Raw genomic sequence first — 21,419 nt, 5'->3', positions numbered from 1 at the left:
CTCCATGAAGTTTCGGATATACGGCAAGAACATAAAGTTTACTGCTCAGACCATATTTCATAGCATTTACTGCTGTCATCGGCCCGTTCCATGGTTTATGAGGCTCATGCCCCAAGTATGTCAAGGTAATATTAAGAACTACGTTGGAATCTCTATTTACCCACTCGGACCTTGACGTTAGGACGATGGTCTACTTTCGGGGATTAATAAATGCAGATGGTATCCAGAATTCCAGCTATCGAGGTGATGTTTACACTGTCCAATCGAATAAACCGACACAGACATCTCGAACTGGGATATCTGAATCTATTTATCCGCTATGATGTATCGCTCTAGTAAGGCTTTAACAACAGAAGCCGACGTTGCCGCAGCAAAGTCTTGCCATCCCTTATTCTTATGAGAGTCTGCATAGTCACAGACACCTTTCACCACAATACATGGCAAGTCTACCCACAGACCAGCGCTCTCCATCTCAAATGCCTCGATACCAAGCCGCTCAACAGGTTAATCTCGATCCCGACTCGACTCGAGTACCGTGGCTCCAGAACCAAACCTCCCCAGAAAGATCGAAGCTTTTTGAGCCAGACGTTCCCTTGCTCTTCCAAGGGCGGTTTCTCTTTTATTCGAAATCTCGGTACAAGGAAATTCTCATCGCATCCCGCCTCGTTGCACAAAACACCACAACAGGGCTTGCATATCGGGCTTAGACACGTGAAGCACGTACATAGTACCAAAGTGTCGATCTGATGCTAGTAGGATGGTTTGTAGAGCCGATCATTAGCTGAGCCAGGGCACTAATATCTTGGGTTACTAAGCTGCATTTATTCCAAAACCTCTGCTGATCTTCCCATCATATCGTCAAGAAACACATTAGCTCTCAAGTGGATGGGGAAATTATTTATCGGCTTTCTCGCAATATGTATGGGCTGTTTGGTCACAAAGTTATCTTGGTACCTTCGATCGTACTGTACTATATTTGAACTGACTACAACATCGCCAAGAGAAACTTCTCTCTCCACCGTTGGGTGATCGTACTTCTTAGTTACCAGCTAGGAAGACCACTTCTAAATTTGCGGAGGAACCTTTTAAGCTGGCTGCTGCAGCTACTATGCTTGCTTTGCCCATGCTAGACAAGAGCAGAACAACAACGTCAAGTCAAGGCCGCCTATGTACCCAGTGAAATAGTGGTAATAGTAAGAAAGATCCCAATAAAAATGCTATTAAACCTGGCCCTTAGGTTAGAACTGTGTACTTCATGTGGTCATACCGACCAGCTCTGTTCCTTTTGAGTAACAACCCAAATATACTAAAAAGGTAGCATAGTATGACCAAGGGATTATATTTTGGCAATAGTAAGTAGTCTAGGTGATGGCTAATATCAGCAATAAATGAAGATTCAAATTATCAAGATTGTATAGATTCAAAATTTATTATCGGAGTATCTCAACTCATTAGTCGTTGTTCTCCCAATCGGTTCTATTAAGTCTTTCGGATAGCCGATCTACCTTTGAAAAGTAATTGCTCTTCATAACTCTCATCTAGCCCTTCTTCATTCTCATCCAGTACTTTTACCACTTCATTGGCCGGCTTTCGACCAGTGGAACTTTGTTCGTGCTTTGTCGAAAGCGTGTGCGATTCGAGCAACTGAGTAGTTGCTTCGAGTGTAATAGGGTCGTTGGGAAGACCTGGCGCTATGCCACGCCATAAGGATATATATGCACTTGAATCATGAGTTCGTCCATCAGCTAGCTTCTCAGATAGTATTCGCATAACGTCCGCTCTGATTCGAGTCTTGATGCTATCCATTACGAGCATTCGTTTCCGGATTGATTCCTCACCTTGGTACTCATACACATCAGGCATCCGCCAGGTAAAATACGCGTTCTGATGAGAGGGCCGGACTTGAACATCAGTTGGATATTCATCGAAAAAATAAGAGCACAGTTTGCAGGGTGGTTTGCTTGATCCGATGAATTTCCAACGATTGAAAAACCGTTCAGGGCGGATTCCGCCCTCGGTGTTTTCTAGCCAGTCATGCACTAGCACTTCCGCATGCACCAGTGGTTTCGGTGCACTACGCCAAAGTTCAGAGACCTTGACGTCTATGTCGTGCACAGAAAGTGAGCCTAGCTGTGCTGCAAAACGACCCAACAAGGACTCATCGCTAGTCATTTTCCTCATGATCTGAGCAGCTGTCCATGGATTCGTAGGAAGAACGCCAGGCACCGTTGAACTTGATGGTATCATGCATACTTGAATGTTTGAAAAGAGCTGAGGCCAGATCTTTGCGACCAAGTCCATCAAGTCCACTGCACGCTTATATGTAAGCAGTCGACCTGCGACATGAACAAAGTCTGACCAGTGTGTCGTTGACATCATGTTATCTTCACGCGCCAAGCGACACCTGACATCAATAAAGATATGGGACTTGAAAAAGTTGCTTAAAGAAGTGATCAGGTCACATACGCTCAAGAAATTTACTTGAACAAATGATAATTAGATAGGCAGTTAACTCTGGGTAAGACGATTCAAACACTCACCCGGTTCAGAGTGACATGTGTCAAAACAGACTTCTAGTAGGCGAAGGATTTGGGACATTTCATCTTGAGTCGAGTTACCTAAGACTTGTCAGCTCCATTTGAACACAGCGAATAGAGTATACGAAACCTACTTTCCAGGGTACTTTCACGCTCACAGGCTGTAATACACTCTTGTAGATGGACTCTGAGCGACCTCAAGTATCCATTCACCCGACTCTTGCACAACTCAAGCGATGCGTGTAGGGCATTGTTCCGAAGGTTTTCTCTTTCCGCACTATGCTCTGTTGGAACTGCAGAGAACATATGAAGAATAGAAGCTATGCTAGCTTGGATCTTTTCACGTCTCGTTGAACTTTGCTGGTTGAAACCAATCACGTATTGGATACAATCGGGCAGCTGTAACACAGCACAAGCCGAGATTGCTCCGCCACCAACCTCGGTGCAACAAAGGAAGGCAATTTTGGAAGCAAATGCTCGGAAAAGTGGCTCCAGACCTGTCAAAGCATCGAATTCTGGGTCCTCTCCTAATCTTCGTCGTGGACACATGGATGTCAAGCCGATCAGGAACAAAAGGGGAGGATAAAAGCGTTTGACTAATCCCCGTTCTGGAGCGACCAGAAGCGGTTGCTGGGTTCCTTTCGATTCTAATAATTAGTCACCGTAGTGCGATAATAGCTTTGCTAGATACTCACCCATATCTGCGAATACCTTACTAGGCAAATGTTAATTGTTGAAAGTAGTTTGCTAGGCAGAGAGGTTGAATGCTTATTGGGAGCTAAATTCATCGATCGCGTTGTGGCTCGGAGTTCATGAAATGCGTAGAGACAAAGTATGTCATTCCACCAGGATTATCAGGGATTTCACGCCGAGCAGTGTGGCAGGCCTCAGACATATTGCGGCTTGAAAATCCATTGCTGATTGGGCGACGAGCGAACTGTCGGATGTAAATACGTCATTCCCATAGCTGAATTGGTATGCCTCTTGCATATTGGCCAATGGGACCTTGCGCCGATACCCTGTTACTGAAGTCGCGTTCTGTCTGCAGGTTGAGATAAGTACGACTCTAGAGCCAAAAGTCTGCTCATCCAACTATTCCTTATAAAATTTCATACACCTCGATTTCCTACAGCTAAAGGATTTCTTAGAAGAAACGTTGTAAGTTTATAAGTATACATCACTGTGTCTTCATTCGCTTCCGCACTAGGTTTATTGAACGAATGATCTGACGCAGCCTGACAGAACATAATTCCTCAGTTGGTCCTCGCTCCGTCTCTGGAATGCTTGTTGTTGGGTATTACAAAAGAGAAAGATGGAAGATCACTCAGCTATTACCGTGGGAGAAGTGGCCCAATTCGTATCATTGCACGAACTCGAGCTCCATCCAACAGTCAATGCAACTGCTCTACCCAACCGTACCGATGCTTCTGATCAAAGCGACGAGCATTAGTCTCCAACCGCTGTGCCAAATAGACCAGATTTATCTGGCATTGGATCTTATGATCAGACTCCGCCGAATGAGCAAAGCATGGCCATGGTCAATTCGGTCAACGGAGCGTCGGGTAGAAGCGGCGAAGAGAGGCGACATTCTCTCCAGCTCTTCCAGGAAGATGAGCTGCCTCCAACTGACTATTATGTCCATGGCGGTAAACTTACAGGATACTTTTGTAAGCATCCAGAATGCAAGACTCCTCACAAGACATACAAACTAGCAAGCCGTGTGACGTGAGTCAAACTATTCAGTCTGTCACGAGTACAAGTTGACGATATAGGAAACACGTTCGCAATCACTATAGGCCGGTTATATGTCCACTTTGCCCAGAAAGAAAGGCGGAACAAGGTGATATGAAAAAGCATGTTCGAGTTTATCACCCTTATCTAGCGACAGCTTTGGGTATCTCTGGCAAATCTTTACGTTGTTCTATCTGCCGAAAGGCTATTTCGAACAGCAGGAAGGATAACTTCAAAAGGCACATGCGTGACTCGCACGGGCTTGAGATGGACGGAGAAGAACAGTGGGTGCCAATGGCATAGTGATTAGGGAATCAAGAGGGTTTCACGTCTTCAGTCGTTGGGGTTAGTTAAGCATATGGCAACCTTATTAGAGTGAAATAGATGTAAAAAGAAATCACAGTTAGGAGCTTTTTATGAACAGATCCTATTTTCCGGTAAATATTGTGTCTCCGCTAAACGTGGTCGCAAGCTAGATACACTCATGGCCTTGTGGCAAGTCAATCAGGAAGCCTAACAACAGGTATCACTTTGCCAAAAGGCTAGAGCACTTAGTGCCAAGCTGCTTCTGTTTCAAGGCCAACGTCAGAGTTAAAAGACCTTCTTATTTCTGATAAAACTAAATAAAGAAAAGTAAAATAGTTAGGGAGAACCAAGTGAGAGCCATACGCGCACTATAAGCTGATGCATACTTCAGGGCTCCAGAATCAGAGTCCTCTTTATGCTCCTCGACCCACTCCACAGCCGTTTCATATTCTGGCCACGGTCTTTTCTCCTCGTCACTCTTACTATACTCCGCTCCAAATTCCCGGACAAAGCTGACTTCGCCGTCGTATACCGCCGTACTCGCATTAGCTCCTCTGCTGAGTATCTTGTAGCCGCAGGCCACAGCCACCTCCCCATCCCAGTCCTCATCGTCACCTTTACAATCTTTGAGAACACCATTGAAACACTGCAATTCAGGTACAAATGTCCAGTAACCAGTCGTTCCATTTTCCGCTGTATCGTGCGGGTTGGTGAACGGAATCACGAGAGTTCTGTTCAAATTCACCCTCTGTGCTGTGGCTGGATCTGCAGCATTTCGCACAATCTCTAGAAGAGCTGCCTTGTCTGAGATGGTGGCATTAATGGTTGAATTGACGATGATGCCCATTTTGTATAGATCGTTATTGCATTGATTCATGGGAGGACCATCTTCTCGGGCTTTTTCTGTCGTGCAGTTTATATATGCTGATACGCGGACTTGTCGTCCGGGGGCGCTGTGTCCCTTCTTATCCATGATTTCAAAAGAATCGCAGCCGCGCTTGACCAACGACATAGATGCAGTTGGAAACAGCAAGAGGAGAGAAATTAGGAACAAAAACATCGCCATCTTGATTTAGGAGAACACCTATGCTCTTAGTAAATTTTCGGTTGGTTTCCAGGTATCACGCAGGCCTTTTATAGTTGCCCCTGGATTGCATATGGCCCCCAAAGTGCTGTATCACAATTACCCGGAGCTCAGGATTCTATGACGTTGGCCAAGGATGAAAATGCAGCTCAAACAGGAAGAGATACCTTCAATCAGTCTATAATAACAACCAACACCGTAACAAGATTATGGAAAGGATTATCCGGAAAGCATTGATGTGCTGGCCTTTCATCCGCCGGGAAGTCTTTACAGGTCTGCATTTACAGGACGATGCGTCATTCCGCATATAATCTGATAATGGAGCTTCGGATATACCCCACTACGTCAGCAATAAATCGCTGATCGCATGTCATCCTGTCAGAGAAGTCTATTGGCTGTCCATCTTTACTTCGTATATTCGCCTGTTTTCGTTCAGCTGCAGTGGGGATTATCTTTACCTACTACTGGTTTCTGGCAGTACGTAACAACATAGCGATGACTTTGGATTTCTCCACGTTATAATCTGAAAGTAATTGGCTTATCCTAGGATACCTGCACTTAGGATCCAACGGTGCCTGTTGCTCTGCAGGATCCTGTCATTCAGATCAGTGGTGTCAATCTTTTCAAGACTGCTAACAGAACTCTACACACAAACTTCAGGGTTCAGGTACTTATAAAAACCCATTTTGCAGTTGGTATTAAGATCTGCATTGGTGTACTTAAGATACACCCCCTGCAGAACTTCCCGAGATCTTCGAGCTCGAAGATAGTATTGACCGGATGAGTTTCAGGATCTCGTGCACCTAACCTGTCGTTACCCAAAATACGGAACTTGGCGACTGGTCTTCTCATGGAAACTGGAGCGTCTGGGCTCAGCCGAAGAACCAAATATGCGTGTTCGAAACGTCGGTGAAACTTGTTGCTGCCACTGTTGATAATCAGCTTACCTCAGAGAACGTAACCCTGAGTCTTTCCCAGAAGCATCAGGTTCCTAGTCGGCTACAGAAAACTTCCTGTACCGGCTTCACTCTTCAGTAGCTATTTCTTGACGTGCAGAACGCGGATGTACTGAATGCACCCACCATCTGAAGCCGCGACTTACTGTGTCTCCCTTAAAGGAGACCATATATAAGGGTGATATTAAGAGAAAGTTAGGCTAAGCATACTTTATCTGAATTCATGGTAATGATTCTCTATCTATTGTCGCTGTTAAGTTTCTACATATATACATAGGCATAAACTGTTGCAGTGACGTGGCCTGAATAAATAGCACCACTTTAATAAACATTTCAATACTGCAATACCAACTGATCCCATATAATAAAATGATAATTCCATATGACAGACATATCAAAATGTAAATTGGCAGTATTTGTCTCATAGTGGGGTAGAGGAGACAGGGTTCTTATCGGTTGATCAGCACATTGTAACCTTGCTGAGTTGTCATTTCCGTTGCTTTGATCGTCTCTCGATTTGCGCTCAAACTTCTGAACCACCCCAGAATTACCAAGACATATACGCAAAATGGCAGAGACTTCAAAGGAGGCAGCTTCCTCGCCGAAGGCGCCCGTTGTATCGTCTCCTCCAGCGGAGGAACCGCATGCACCGACGGAGCAGACCCCTGCTGAGCAAAACACCGCAGAGAACCCCGCCGAGCCTGCTGAAGATTTCCATAACCCTGATCATTGGGCTACCTTGAATGAGGGCGTATGTAGAATCACGTTCTCTTGGCCACGACTATTGACATTATGTAGGATGCGCCAGGAGACGATGATGCTGATTCGGCGGTCGGAGATGATGTTGCTAGTTCGACTGAGTCGATTTCTTCGAGCATTCTTCATTACCGCACCATTCACGGGAGGACGTATCACTCTGAGCGCGGAAATGCCGAGTATTGGTATGGGAGCCCTTTCAAGTGTAAGCTTTGCAGCTGACGGTTTAGGACACCGAACGATGAGCACCATAACGAGTCTATGGATATTAAGTGAGCCAGTTTTTATCAGAGATAGTCTGCAAGATTATAAGCTTACAGGAAATAGTCACCATCTGCTGTCTCTTTCGCTGGAAGGGAAGCTCCATCTAGCTCCTCTAAAGGACGACATTCAGGTTCGTGTACTATCTTTGGGTATTGACAGCATATCTCTGACAAGATATTCAGAAAGTCTTGGACATCGGAACCGGAACTGGTATGTTATCAAGACCCAACTGGAATATATGTAACTGACTGAGGCAATAGGTATTTGGGCTATGTGAGATGTCTTGACAGATATAGGCCTTTGTATTTTACTGACTTTCCCGCAGCGATTTCGCCGATGAATATCCCAACGCCGAAGTAGTCGGAACGGATATCTCCCCCATCCAGCCTGACTGGGTCCCACCCAATCTGAAGTTGTAAGTAGCTTGTGAGAGCCGATGATATGAGGTGTTCTGACAAGAGCAGCGAAATCGAAGACTGTACGCAAGAGTGGACTTATGACCCCAACTCATTCGATTACGTGCACATGCGCTATATGTACGGAAGTATCAGCGACTGGTCCGCCCTGTTAAAAGAGGCATTCCGCGTCTGCAAGCCTGGCGGTTGGGTCGAGAGCTACGAAGCCTCCCCTAGAATGGAAAGTGACGATGGCACTGTAACCGAAACCTGTGCTATCAACGAATGGGGCAAGTTCTTTATCGAAGGCGGGAAAAAGCTGAACCGCACTTTTGAGATCATCGATAAAGATCTGCAGCAGAAGGGGATGGAGGAAGCAGGCTTCGTTGACGTGAAAGTTTGGGACTTCAAGGTACGCTCAATCTTTCATTTCTTCATATGAATGAATGACTTAATCAATTCAGGCACCTATTGGAGGATGGCCCCAGGACCCTCGGCTCAAGCAAATCGGACAGTTTGCTCAGGCCGCGCTTGAACAGGACTACGAGGGTTATGTGCTGTATATGGCTAACATGGTTCTTGGCTGGACTAAGGAAGAGGTTTCTGTGTACTGCGCTCGATTGCGACGCGAGATTCGATCTGGAAAGTTCCATCCTTTCTATCGCCAGCGGGTTGTTTACGCAAGGAAGCCTGAATAGATACATAGGCGCAGAATAAGAGACTTTCCACTCTCAGGTAAGAAATAATAATCAACTGGAAGTTTGGCAGCTGCGCTTTCACAGTGTCTCTGAAGAACAGTGAAGCCTTTACTAGGGATTTGTTGGTATCGCCACAGGCTGCATGGTCCTTCACTCATGCCGTTGAGCCGTTACGGAATTTGATCACACCATGATGCAACAGCTCTGACATGTGCAAGCTGCAATGCAATTCACAAGCTTTCCAAAATGCATTAACCTCGGGATCTGTGATAGTCTTGGCTTGTGTGTTCTTATCTTGAAGTAACCGATATTCGTGGCCAGATCAAATCACGAGCTTCATCACATGACTTGACGGTATAACTGCTTCGGCCAACCCTACAGCACTTGTTTTTTTTTAATAACATCACAGTGGACCCCAATTTTTTTGTCGTGTTGGGAGACCTCAACAAAACAAAAAAGCACGAGCCTCTGAATCAGCAGAGGAATGGGATACCCTAGACTGCGCTGTCACATGGATTATTCAGGCTCAATACGATACACAGCCATCACAAGCTTCGCATCGTCTTGGCAGAGTCCAAATGCGTGCTACTCACTCAGTCCACGTGGTGATGTTGCCTCATAAGGTAGTAAAGGCGAAGAACTGCCAAACCCGACCAGACTGGCGGTGCGTGACATGACAAGGAATCACTTGTCTTGGGGATTACGACGGCAAAAAAAGACCACTATTTTCCAATTGCGGTAATAAGTGGAATGATCGCCAAGATTACGCCGCAGCTACGGGCCGATACCGCGGTCTCCCTTGTTGCGCTGACACTTATTACAGAAGGCGGTGGCAGAATCTTACGGCAGAATTGATCTAATTTTACTATATTCCCTTATTCAGAGTTGAGTGCCGAAGATCGGTCGTCAAGTGATTAAGAGCAGGTGATGGAGCAGGCTTAAGCTTAAGTTTATCATCAGATACAGTAATCGCGAGACTCCATTGTTGGCCGAGTCTGTGATCTAGGTTGAGTCACTGAGTCACTGCGTCAACCGCGGCTTGGATCGGCGAAATTGACCTCTAAAGCCTCTGAATCAATCAATCACAAGGCAAGGATTTCCACTGCCGCCCACTGCGTCATGTCACCATAATCAACACTATACTGACAAGGGTGCGTGGATCCTGCTGACCTAATATCCTCCGCTCACCAGCACCTCACCCCTTTTCCCCTTTCAGTCACCTCGACTTTTTCACGATATCGATAAAATTCCAAGCTTCGCACTACGCTCCCACCAACACCCACCCAAACTTATTGCATGAAAAAAAGTACATCATACGATTTCATCATGCGCCAACCCATATCGACACAACCAGTCACCAATGGTGACGGCGAGGAATGGTGTACGTATATCCGAATACTCTGGTTGAGATTGTACTAAGATTGAGTTAGATCTTCCCGACAAAATGCTCGCACGTGCGTTGAATCCATGCTGTAAAATAGCTGCGTACTAACAACACGTCTTCAGGACACCCCAGCAAGCCTCACATTGGCAGTGAGTTATATCCCAATCTGGAAATTATTCCCGTGCTTACAATATCTAGGCTTGGAGGAGTACCAGCAGATGCATCAGCTCTCCATCACGGAGCCTGAAGCTTTCTGGGGAAACCTGGCCCGTGAGCTTCTTACATGGGATCACGACTTTCACACCGTCAAGAGCGGCTCGCTAGTCGAGGGCAACCCATCTTGGTTCCTTGGCGGAAAGCTGAATGCTTCGTTTAACTGCGTTGATCGCCATGCCCTCAAAGATCCCAACAGGGTTGCTATCATCCACGAAACTGACGATGGAAATGGCGGTCGCTCCATTACATACGGCGAGCTGCTTAAGCAAGTCAGCAAGGTCTCCTGGGCTCTCAAGGACCTTGGCGTGCGAAAGGGCGACACGGTCGCTATTTACATGCCCATGGTCCCTGAAGCTCTTGTCGCTATCCTTGCTTGCACCCGCATCGGCGCTGTTCACTCTGTTGTCTTTGCTGGTTTCTCAGCTGGTTCGCTGCGAGATCGCGTCGTCAACGCCAAGAGCAAGGTCGTCATTACTGCTGATGAGAGTCAGCGCGGTGGTCGAACAATCGGTATCAAGAAGATTGTTGATGAGGCGTTGAGCCCACTCGAGGGTGTTCAGACTCTTGTTTTCAAGAGAACTGGTGCCAAGGTCGCGTGGACTGAGGGACGGGATTATTGGTGGCATGAACAGACTGCCAAGTGGCCTAGCTACATCCCTCCTGAGGCCATGGACGCTGAGGATCCTTTGTTTTTGCTGTATACTTCTGGATCAACGGGCAAGCCAAAGGGTATTTTGCATACCACTGGTGGTTTCCTGGTTGGGGCTGCTGCGACGGGAAAGTATGTGTTCGACATTCATGAGAACGATCGATACTTCTGCGCTGGCGATGTTGGCTGGATCACTGGTCATACATATGTGGTCTACGCTCCGCTCCTTTTGGGTGTCTCTACAGTTGTCTTTGAGGGAACACCAACTTTCCCTGATGTTTCTCGTTTCTGGGATATCATCGCGAACCATCAGATCACCCACTTCTATGTCGCTCCCACGGCTCTTCGCTTATTGAAGAGAGCTGGATCTGACCCCGTCAACCATGACACCAGCAGTCTGCGAGTTCTCGGTTCAGTCGGTGAGCCTATCGCTCCAGAGATTTGGAAGTGGTACTACGATGTCATTGGAAAGGGAGAATGTCATATCGTTGATGTAAGTTGACCATGGACGTCCTTCATGGACGAAACTGACTGGAGTAGACGTACTGGCAAACTGAGACTGGCTCTCACGCAGTCACCCCTCTCGCTGGCGTGACGCCCACCAAGCCTGGATCCGCTTGCCTGCCATTCTTCGGCATCGACACAGTCTTGATCGATCCTGTTTCTGGTGCTGAGATCCACGGCAACGGAGTCGAAGGCGTTCTTGCTTTCAAGACCTCATGGCCTAGCATGGCCCGAACTGTCTACGGTGATCACCAAAGATTCGAGGAGACATATCTCAAGGTGTATCCTGGATACTACGTGAGTTTTCAACTGAGCTGAGTCAGTTGAGTAATGGCTGATTATTTTGTAGTTTACTGGTGATGGAGCTGCCCGCGACCAAGACGGCTTCTACTGGATCCGCGGCCGTGTCGACGACGTAATCAACGTCAGCGGCCATCGCCTCTCAACCGCTGAAATTGAAGCTGCAATGGTCGAGCACGCCGCCGTCGCTGAATCCGCCGTCGTGGGTGTCTCCGACGAAGTAACAGGCCAATCCGTCATCGCCTTCGTCTGCCTCAAAGAAGCATTCCGAACCTCTGAGGAGGAAGTCCACGCCGAGCTCAGACTGCAGGTCCGCAACAACATTGGTCCTTTTGCGGCGCCTAAGAAGATTTTCATGGTCGTTGATCTGCCCAAGACTCGGTCTGGAAAGATCATGCGTCGTGTTTTGAGGAAGGTGGTTATGGGTGAGCAGGATCAGCTGGGGGATATTACTACGCTTTCGGATCCTTCTGTTGTTGAGAAGATTATTGGTGTTGTGCATAAGAGCGGTTAATGGGTGGTGATAAAATGAGGGAAGCGATCGTGGTTAAAATGTTTCTTGGATGGGTCATGATTAGAGTATTTCTCCCAACCCACTGTCTTTATAACTTTTATAATAATTCAAGATAATTGGCTTGCAATTATCCAATTAGCTGTATCATCTGTCTCAATATCCTCATCCAAGTCAAGAGTATAGCCAGAGAAGTACCTGCCCACGTCCAAAGCATGATCGTAACAAGTGACTAGTAGTTTGAAAACTGGATACCGGCCTTGATGTGCAAGCTGCACAAGTTTCTTAATCACCGTCTCAGTTTCTTCCCCAAGCCTAGAAGTCTCATAGACCGAGATCTCATCGATAATGCAGAGTACAACACCATCCCGCGGTATTTGATCCACAACGCGTTTGAACACTGTGCAGAGGGTATGGAGTTCTAAGAGTTCCAGTTTTCGCCACTTAGAATCAGACATGAAGGACAGATCAACTGCAAGACATTTCTCTGTCATTTGACAGATTAGCTGGCCTATGATACTTGCCATGATGCCAACTGCTGATGCGAGAGGGTCATTAGGGTGGGAAAGTTGATGTTCGGAACAGAAATACTTGAGAATGAAAACAGGAGCAGACTCAGTGAGCCCCGTATTTGAAATACGCGCCAGTTCAGCCATAACAACACTGAATGGAGATACACCCTCTTTGGCCGAGAGATCTCCGCGACCATTGACAAGGAGACGCGTTGAGGTCTGAGTTTTCCTCATAAAGGTTTGGAATCTGTCGTGACCATACGTGTTTGACACTGCGATGCCTCGTCATTCACAGCCTGAGCGAACGCCTTGATGACCGCAACACCTTGGAACAGCTGTTCCTTGTATTCAACCTGCTGCATAAGGCTGCCAATGAACTTTCCTACAAACTGTAAGTGACAGAAAGTCGGAATTGATATAGTGACTTGTTTGGCTTGCCATCAAGGAAGAACTGCATGACCTGGTGAAGCAGGTCAGGATAGCTCGGAAAAGCTCGATTGTGCGCTGTTCAAGAAACTGATCGCGCATCTGTCTGTACATGTCAACGTATCTCTTTGTACGCTCCATGATTATTGGTATCTCCGACATTGCTTCATAAACGCTCTCCTCGACCTTGGTGTACCTCCCGGCGGCCTATCTAGTGTTAGTATGATGTTAGACGAGAGAAGCAACTTACCCCGATGATAAGCTTGAATGCTCCGCAGATACTAAATAGATTGTTAGTAAACTTGAGAATGCTATATACTCCAGGATGTACCTTGACCCATAATCGCCTGTAGGCAAAAGTGCCAACCACATTTCAAGAGCTTCCGAGTGCCGCCCAACCTTATCAACAAAGACCATTATTTTGCTTTGCTTGTTTGGTCTGCCCCTCCATATTTGAGCTGTTTTCTCTACTTCTCCCAAAACCACTTTCCAATTGCACTGGCGTAGATCGACTTTGATACTGTATTTCTGGCCTGTTTGAGTTTGATCGAGCTTCCTCTGAACTTGCTCCATCAATTGGGAGAGGGCTTCTATCTCCTCTTGTATCTCCTTCCACTTGGTTGCACTACCATCAGTGACGTTAGCAGAGGTGAACGTTAGTATGTGAGATGTTACCTATCCTCCTGCTCTTGGCGAGCCTCTTCCAAGGATACAAAGCCATTTGCACGTTCACTGAACACAGGTAGTGGTTGGCCTGGCAGAGCAATGTTGTTTTCAATGCATCTGGCAGCTTCGTTTGGCGGATGCCGATCGCGGGCGGTTAAAAACAGTTTCGCCTGGGGGTCTTCCATCGTGCTTGGTGTTTCAGATGCGTTATTTGCAGTCGAGACATGGAAGAAAAGATGGCGACTAGCAGATGAGGCCGTTGCGCCGGACTTGCTTGCCAATGACCCGAAATGGTAAACATTGTGAGGGGAGCCTGATCAGGACCCAGGCGGCTGACTGCGTGACTGCATATATGGAATCCTCAGCCGACTCTGGGCAAAGAGCAGTTTGACGCAGTAACGCGAGCATTCATGCAATTTGACGAATATCTCAGGAGAACACTTGGAGCTACAGATGCAGATATGGTAAGGCGAGGAGGCTGGCGCAACGACGGGTACGACATGGGAGCAGGAGACCCAGCAGTCCCTGTGGTGCCGATGGCCAAGTTTAGAGGCAAGCAGCTGCTTCCAAATACGATAGTGGTGATGTTAGCGATTCTGAAATAGATAGTTATAAGGAATTTGATATAAATGTTAAGGGGGTGAAGTGTGCATCTGCAGATAAAGGAGATTCTGATATGGATAGAGATGAGTTTTATGAGTATTTGAATTGGAAAATGAAGAGATCAGAGCTCAAGTAGTATATAGCTAAAATGTTTCTTGAATAGGTTGCGAGGTTATGATCAGAGTATTACTCTTAAACCGCTATCTTTAGAAGTCATAATAAATAAATACAAGATAATACTATATATCCTGGGCCACTTGTTAATATATCGCATTCTTGATCTGAATATTGTGCCTATACTCTGCTTGTGTAGGTCTTAAGAAAGATGGAAAAGAACAATTTGGGTTATAGTCGTCTAGATGAGACTCTTGCTATCTAGCCATGGAGCAACGACGAAATCCAAACCTTGCCTCAACCAAGCCTCATTAATGGTAGCCTTGAAGTCAAATCCATGGTCTCCAGGTCTGATAGCCAAATGAATCTGAGTACTTGGGTCAAACCGCTGCAGGTAATCTACCAGCTTCTGAGTACCATCAACAGGCACTGCAGTATCTCCATCGCCGTGGAGCAGAAATAGAGGCGGAAATAACGGTTTCTCATAGTTTGCAGAAGTCAAGGCCATCTTCTTGATGCGATCGAGAATGAACAAGTCAGGGTCCTCACCGAGAAGTTCCAGATACCGGCCGTTATGCACAACTGCCATGGCTGAGTCAAGTCTCACAGGCGGGTCTGCCTCGGTGATTGCAGGCTTCACTGCGGTGGTGGAAAGGAACGTGTTGACATCTTCGTTGGCATAGTTTGGTACACCAACGATTGACTTGTCGTAGGACTTGCTGAAGTGAGCCGCTTTCATATCGACCATTGGGTAGAGGGCTATAATCGCCTTGGGTCTCACAAAGCCTGCCAGCACAGACTGTAGAGCCAGATATCCGCCTGCAACCAGATGATCCGGTTAGTGAATGGTGCATGAGTTGGCATTATATGATTCGAGCTTACCGGCACTTCCACCAACGACGAGCGTTCTGATGAGATTCAGTTGAAGCTTGTGCTGCCCAATCGCTACGAGGTGGCGCGAAGGCCCTCCAGAGTGCACCCAGTTCCAAAAGTTTCCCATGTCATGAATGATATCCCGACCCTTCACCTCAGGCAGAAGCCTGTAATTGGGACTGATGATAATGGCATCTTGTTCCTCTGCAAAGTCAAGTACCCACTTGGAGAACCAGGCAGGAAACAAACTTGAACCAGTGATCTGATAAAGAAGTCAGCTCAATGTTCAGTGCTAAAATGAGGCTTGCATACCAGGAAGCCGCCGTGGATTCTGACGATGACTGGTGGGTTCTGGCTTTTGAGGCGACGAGGAATTAAAATGTCAACACCGATGTGTATCCCTGCAGACTCATAATATGTTCGAGTGATGGTGAAGGGATCGAATATGTTGCTCTTGACACTGTGCAGAACGTCGATGAGGGCGTTGAACTGAGCGTCACGCTGTTCAGACTGAAAGGCCATAATGTCGCTGGGTCAGACGATGGCACGAGCTCCGATTAACGGACAGTTCATCCGTCTTGGCTATGTAGTTTGACTAGAGAGCGAAAGCGGCAAAATGAGCTTGTCTGACTCTCTAAGTGCTGTTTAAGGGAATAGGTAACTGCTAAATCAGGTTAGTTTAAGAGACACTATCACTAACTGCAACCCCGCTTTGTGACTATGATATAAAGCATAAATTAGCTATAATAAGCATTGTGGCTTCGATTAAAAGAGCTTCGTTTTCTTGAATTAGGTTAGCGGTCCGTTTAATATTACTGGGCTAGGAGGGGAAAGAAATCTAAGGACCTTGATCCTAAATGATAAAAAGATTTAGGTAATTTAGGATAAGTTTAGGATGTCTTTTAATGAGTTCATTTTTTATGCTCTATATTTAGGTCTGAGCTTTTTTACCCCCTGAGGTCAAGCTACCTAAATCGCAGAGTCGGCTCAATCTGAACAAACAGAGAGGGCTGGGCTGCTTGGGGCACAATAAAATGCATGTTCAACGAGGTGAGAAATTAATGTTGTCATCTTCGCAAAACAAAAAGCCACTTTACAGCTGTTCCAATTCCCTGCAGAATTTCCTGAAAGGATAGCGCTTTTAGGACTGCACCTCTGGCTGATGTCTGGGGCTTAGCAGACCACTTGGTTCCCTCAGACCAGATTGAGTCGTAGTGAAAGTCTTCGGTACTTAGCCCCTGATATCTGCCTTCTGATTGATGTGTTTGTGCAAGCACTTCAGAACCCTCGTTGCTACAAGTCTGGTTGTTCTTGTATGGACAATATGGGAAGGCGTAGAGGTGCAGAACGGACACGAATACCATCTCGATACACAGAAGTGTATTGGGGAGACCAACCGCCCAAGATGGGTAGGAGATATATGCGGTAGGCTTCACAGGTCCACCTGGCTTGGTGAGAAAATTAAAGATAAACTACAAGAGATATTGATCAGTATTGTTCTGCTGCAAAGGGCTGGCCATGCTAAATAAAATCTGTAAAACATACTGATTGTATGTAAAACACCAGAATAACTAGCTTGATAGCCAGAAATTTCAACATGGGTTGATGTTTAGCAATTTGGCGATGGACCTCCTTGTAAAACTGCAGCAGGCACATCATGGCTGAAACCAGGGATATAATCTCAATCACCATTACCTATAAGCTTTAGTATTATAAATTAACAAGTCCAAGGGCTCTTACCCAGATGTGAGCATGGGAAGCACTGCTTGACTCTTCGCAATATACGTCTGCAGCTTCAGTAATGCATGTGACCAGCGCTCCAAGAAACTTAACAACGCAAAACTGCAGCACACCAGCACAAATGATCTAAGCGGAGAGCAATTAATATGTTTCAAAACGGCAAAGGCTGCATGCATAATAACATGCAAAACTCACATTGAACCATCTATAGCCATTTAAAGCCGTCCCTGTCCTGTTGCCAAAACAGTAGGCGACTAGACGAATAGGGGGTATCCAGGGCTTAGTTTGAAGTTCAGCAAGGCCAACCTGCAAGGTAGCCTGGTTGACATGCAGAAGTTGGCAAAGAAGCAGGAAGAAGGCGGCAATGATAAGCGATTCGTAGAACTCATAGGTGGTGGCGATGTAAACGTGCTGACGGTAGAAGATTATACTACAGAGGCATGCAATGGAATATACAGGCACCATAAAGAGTATTCGTATCACTCTGAAAGAAATAGAGGTCAGTAATGGCCAAGCAGTTTGTGATGCATCGGAACCCACTGTCTCTGCTGTGAAGGTTTGGTAAAGTCTTGTGCATGCTTATATATCAGGAAGGCCGAGACCAGACATGCCACGAGACAAGATAAGGTAGCGACAAGAATTAGAAGACCATGAGTCGTCAATCCGATGCTCAAGTCCTTTTCATCGACTAAAAGAAGTTAGGGGGTTAGACCTCTGGTTATAGTGAATTGAGACACACTATCAATATCGAGTGGATGCTCTTTGCATTTCGCCATGATTGCTTAGAGGGTGATTGGAAGATAGTTGGCCTGATAAGATATAGATAGAGGGTGATAAAACGGTTCGCTTGTTGCATATCTGAAATGTAGAAATGCTGCAGGCCTTATATAACGATGTTAACAGTCGGACTACTCAATAATGAATGAAAATAAATACTTGAAACGCCCGCTGTGCTCAGACGTGCACTGCCGCGCGGCAAACCGCAGTCTGATGGCAGCTGAACTTGTGTCATAAGTTGTTTGGAGAAAATCTGAGACATGCTTTGTTTGTCTGCAATAACATCCGTCACATCCGCTAGGTTACTCGTAACTATCATTTGCCTAGTGCCTTGTACCGCAACCCGAGCTCCATCGGGCTGGGGAAGTTGATTGGCTCTGAATACGAGGCCCCTGTCTATGATAAACACACGATCCTGGTGCAATAAATACAAGGGTCTTGTAAGGCCGGATTTAGAGTTAACTATGTGAGTGCATCTATAGCAACCGACATAAAAATGCCCGGTCATGACGTCGATAACGGGACTCGGAGATATTGGCTGCGAGCCACTAGTGTATCGGGTATTTATAAATGCCAACGGGTCACGGTAATAAACAAGTTGCGACACCCCGTTATGGCTGCGCTTCGTATAGACTCACATGTGATTGGTGACAATGCTACGTGTCAACCTTCCTCGGCAAGTACACGATCTCCAACATTTCATTTATCAGACATTCCCCGAGGGATCTATATTGATGCCTTAAATTATAAGGGAAGCGTTGTTCATTGTCTTTCACACAGTTCATCGCACGACTATCCACTCCTAGGTGTCCTACGTACACCCTCCTCTTTGAAACCTCAAACAGAAACATGCTTCTTCGCATCTTTGGTGTGCTTGCATCGCTAGCAGCATTTGTTGTCTCATCCAAGACGAAACCAAAAATCATCTTAGTCTTGGTGGATGATCAAGATGTGCATATGGAATCTCTCAAGCACATGGCACTGTTGAAGAAGCAGATGGGGAACTCTGTATACAAGTCATTATTGGTATGTCAGAACGGAAGTGTTCTAGCACTTGGACTGACATAGAGACTTTCACACAATACCAATATGACCGACGTCATTGCACCGTATGGTAGTCACTCACCCCTAGGTTACAATTCTTCCTCGATGGTAACGGGAAGTAGGTGGATGCCCCAAGTTCATCACCGAGGGATTCAACAGCAACTACCTGCCCATTTGGCTCCAAGAAGCTGGACGCAATACCTATTATACTGGCAAGCTCTTTAAAGCATACACTGTTGAAAATCATAACAAGCCTCATGCCGCCGGCTAGACTTCTTCTGACTTCCTTTTCAAACCTTTTACGTATAGCTACTGGAACGCTACGTGGCAAAAGGACCAGGGCGCTCCCGTCAGTCGTGAGGGAACTTACAATACTGATGACCTGTCCGATAAGACGATCAACTACATTCGGGAGGCGCATGCTGCTGGCAAGCCATTCTTCATCGGTAGTGCCCCCATTGCTACCCATTCCGAAGTTGTCGTGCGTCCAGATACATATAACGGGACCATCTCTCCAACAGACCCCAGCATTCAACCTCTTATCCTGCCCCCGAAACCTGCTAAGCGCCACACCGACATGGTCCGCGATCTCAAGCTCCCCAGGACGCCCAACTTCAACCCAAAAGAGGTAAGGAAGACCGTGATTCCATTAGTCATAAGTGCTAAGATGAAGCCAAGCCGAATGGTGTCAGCTGGGTAGCACAACGCCCTCGCCTGAACCAGACTTACGTAGACTACGGCGACAATTTCTTTCGCTTACGTCTAGAGTCTCTGCTGGCTGTTGATGAAATGGTCGACAGAATTTTCAAAGAGCTCGAGTCTCTGGACATTATGGATAACACCTATATTATCTACACTAGCGACAATGGCTATCACATCAGCCAGCATCGCCTTCCGCCTGGAAAACAGTGTGGATTTGAGGAAGATATCAATGTTCCGCTTCTTATTCGTGGGCCAGGAGTTCCCAAGGGTGTAGTCAGTGATGCCATGACAAGCCACACCGATCTTGCACCATCCATCTTTCGCATGGCGGGAGTCAAGCCACGGCATGAGTTCGACGGTCTCGCGGTCCCACTTACTGGTGATGAACTTGAACGAGCTTCTCAGAGGCGTGCTGAACACATTGGTATTGAGTTCTGGGGGCTGGCAGCTGATGAAGGAATCGATAGTAAGTTAAAGCCGAAGGATTGACCTTTCTCTCGCTTAATTCGGAAGAGATGTTGACAGATTCTATTACAGGCGTGATCATGAGTGATTTGAACACGTACAAGGGAATTCGTCTGCACAGCAAAGACTACAACCTTTATTACGCGGTCCATTGCACGAACGAGCATGAGCTTTATGACATGACAGTAGGTATCCTTTGTCTACTTCCACTAAGATGCCGGCTCTAACTATGACGCTGCAGGTCGACCCTTATCAAATCAACAATCTTCTCCCTTCTGGTAAGAACGGCACTGGTATGCCAATTGCATCATACGCCGGCTCCAATGTCAAGATCAACAAGAAGCCGCTCCTCAGTATTGTGAGTCGTCTGGATGCTCTTCTCATGGCAATGAAGAGTTGTAAGGGTGAGACTTGCATCAAGCCATGGAAGGTTCTCCATCCGGATGGTGATGTCAACTCATTGAAGGATGCATTGAAGAACAAGTACGACAGTTCCTACCTCCATACTGCAGATAAGAATTCTGCCAGCTTTAATATGTCCATGTCAGGCTACGTTGTAACTGCTGAGGGTCCTCAGGATCCCTCCATTTATCAAGGCTACTGATTGTAGACTTAAATGGACTCGTATAGGATCAGGCCAACGAGGGATTCATGTATCATTGCTCTTCTATTCGGTCATTTTGGGAACTCCCTTTGGGTATTTCTTTATTCTTTATACCATCGCACAAGAATTAATCAGTTTCTATATTTGTTCTGTACAAGAGCGGGCATCTTCCTACTTGCAAGACTGAAAAGACTGATAAACTCACTTAGCAAGCAGCTTGGTAATAAACGTCGTTCTGTGCACGTGGCTGGAAGGGTCTTGAATAATTTACACTTCAAATCTATCGTATTAAAAATTATTATATATTAATCTTATAAACTTAGTTAGCTTATATTCTCTTAGCTTTTAAAGCTTCTAATTACTAGCCTAGATATAACTTACCTTAGTAAAAGTATTAATACTTTAACTTTTCTAGCTAGCCTAAATAACTTAATTAATAAAACCTTTAATAGTTTAACCTTCCTATTATAATATATATATAATTCTTTTTAAAGTTATTTAATAATATTAATTATTAGCTTTCTAATTACTAAATATATCCTTATATCTTTAGTACTTTTTATAATACTATAATTTTCCCTAGCTAGTTATAATTATTTTTT

General features: G+C 45.9%; 7 protein-coding genes across 7 annotated transcripts; 3 read left to right on the top strand and 4 right to left on the bottom strand.

Annotated features, from left to right (window-relative positions):
• Window positions 1-1,479: 1,479 nt before the first annotated feature.
• On the bottom strand, window positions 1,480-2,379 carry FSUBG_12934 (uncharacterized protein; the record flags this gene model as incomplete). Its single annotated transcript, XM_036677772.1, has 1 exon — window positions 1,480-2,379. The coding sequence occupies one exon, from the start codon at window positions 2,377-2,379 to the stop codon at window positions 1,480-1,482; it is 900 nt and encodes a 299-aa protein (XP_036531591.1).
• A 2,508-nt stretch (window positions 2,380-4,887) lies between these two features.
• Window positions 4,888-5,421, bottom strand: FSUBG_12933 (uncharacterized protein; the record flags this gene model as incomplete). The annotated part of the gene is made up of 1 exon (XM_036677771.1): window positions 4,888-5,421. The coding sequence occupies one exon, from the start codon at window positions 5,419-5,421 to the stop codon at window positions 4,888-4,890; it is 534 nt and encodes a 177-aa protein (XP_036531590.1).
• Window positions 5,422-7,182: 1,761 nt separating this feature from the next.
• On the top strand, window positions 7,183-8,727 carry FSUBG_12932 (demethylmenaquinone methyltransferase; the record flags this gene model as incomplete). The annotated part of the gene is made up of 9 exons (XM_036677770.1): window positions 7,183-7,365; window positions 7,413-7,555; window positions 7,601-7,642; window positions 7,698-7,764; window positions 7,817-7,844; window positions 7,895-7,907; window positions 7,960-8,049; window positions 8,099-8,441; window positions 8,494-8,727. 9 exons carry the CDS (start codon window positions 7,183-7,185, stop codon window positions 8,725-8,727), a joined length of 1,143 nt encoding a protein of 380 aa, XP_036531589.1.
• Window positions 8,728-10,053: 1,326 nt separating this feature from the next.
• FSUBG_12931 (acetyl-coenzyme A synthetase) lies at window positions 10,054-12,294 on the top strand (the record flags this gene model as incomplete). Its single annotated transcript, XM_036677769.1, has 6 exons — window positions 10,054-10,108; window positions 10,158-10,181; window positions 10,234-10,260; window positions 10,310-11,469; window positions 11,517-11,777; window positions 11,830-12,294. 6 exons carry the CDS (start codon window positions 10,054-10,056, stop codon window positions 12,292-12,294), a joined length of 1,992 nt encoding a protein of 663 aa, XP_036531588.1.
• A 739-nt stretch (window positions 12,295-13,033) lies between these two features.
• Window positions 13,034-14,080, bottom strand: FSUBG_12930 (uncharacterized protein; the record flags this gene model as incomplete). The annotated part of the gene is made up of 5 exons (XM_036677768.1): window positions 13,034-13,185; window positions 13,256-13,436; window positions 13,480-13,510; window positions 13,561-13,854; window positions 13,905-14,080. The coding sequence occupies 5 exons, from the start codon at window positions 14,078-14,080 to the stop codon at window positions 13,034-13,036; spliced, it is 834 nt and encodes a 277-aa protein (XP_036531587.1).
• A 773-nt stretch (window positions 14,081-14,853) lies between these two features.
• Window positions 14,854-16,007, bottom strand: FSUBG_12929 (uncharacterized protein; the record flags this gene model as incomplete). Its single annotated transcript, XM_036677766.1, has 3 exons — window positions 14,854-15,431; window positions 15,495-15,747; window positions 15,798-16,007. 3 exons carry the CDS (start codon window positions 16,005-16,007, stop codon window positions 14,854-14,856), a joined length of 1,041 nt encoding a protein of 346 aa, XP_036531586.1.
• Window positions 16,008-18,851: 2,844 nt separating this feature from the next.
• FSUBG_12928 (arylsulfatase) lies at window positions 18,852-20,817 on the top strand (the record flags this gene model as incomplete). The annotated part of the gene is made up of 6 exons (XM_036677765.1): window positions 18,852-19,028; window positions 19,071-19,111; window positions 19,356-19,674; window positions 19,725-20,214; window positions 20,286-20,398; window positions 20,455-20,817. 6 exons carry the CDS (start codon window positions 18,852-18,854, stop codon window positions 20,815-20,817), a joined length of 1,503 nt encoding a protein of 500 aa, XP_036531585.1.
• Window positions 20,818-21,419: the final 602 nt, after the last annotated feature.

Source organism: Fusarium subglutinans (assembly GCF_013396075.1).
Source record: "Fusarium subglutinans strain NRRL 66333 chromosome Unknown NRRL66333_c0000299, whole genome shotgun sequence".
In the NCBI taxonomy this organism is placed as follows: Eukaryota; Fungi; Ascomycota; class Sordariomycetes; order Hypocreales; family Nectriaceae; genus Fusarium; species Fusarium subglutinans.
The sequence above is the reverse complement of the archived record's forward strand: the minus strand, read 5'-3'. Positions and strand labels throughout refer to the sequence as shown.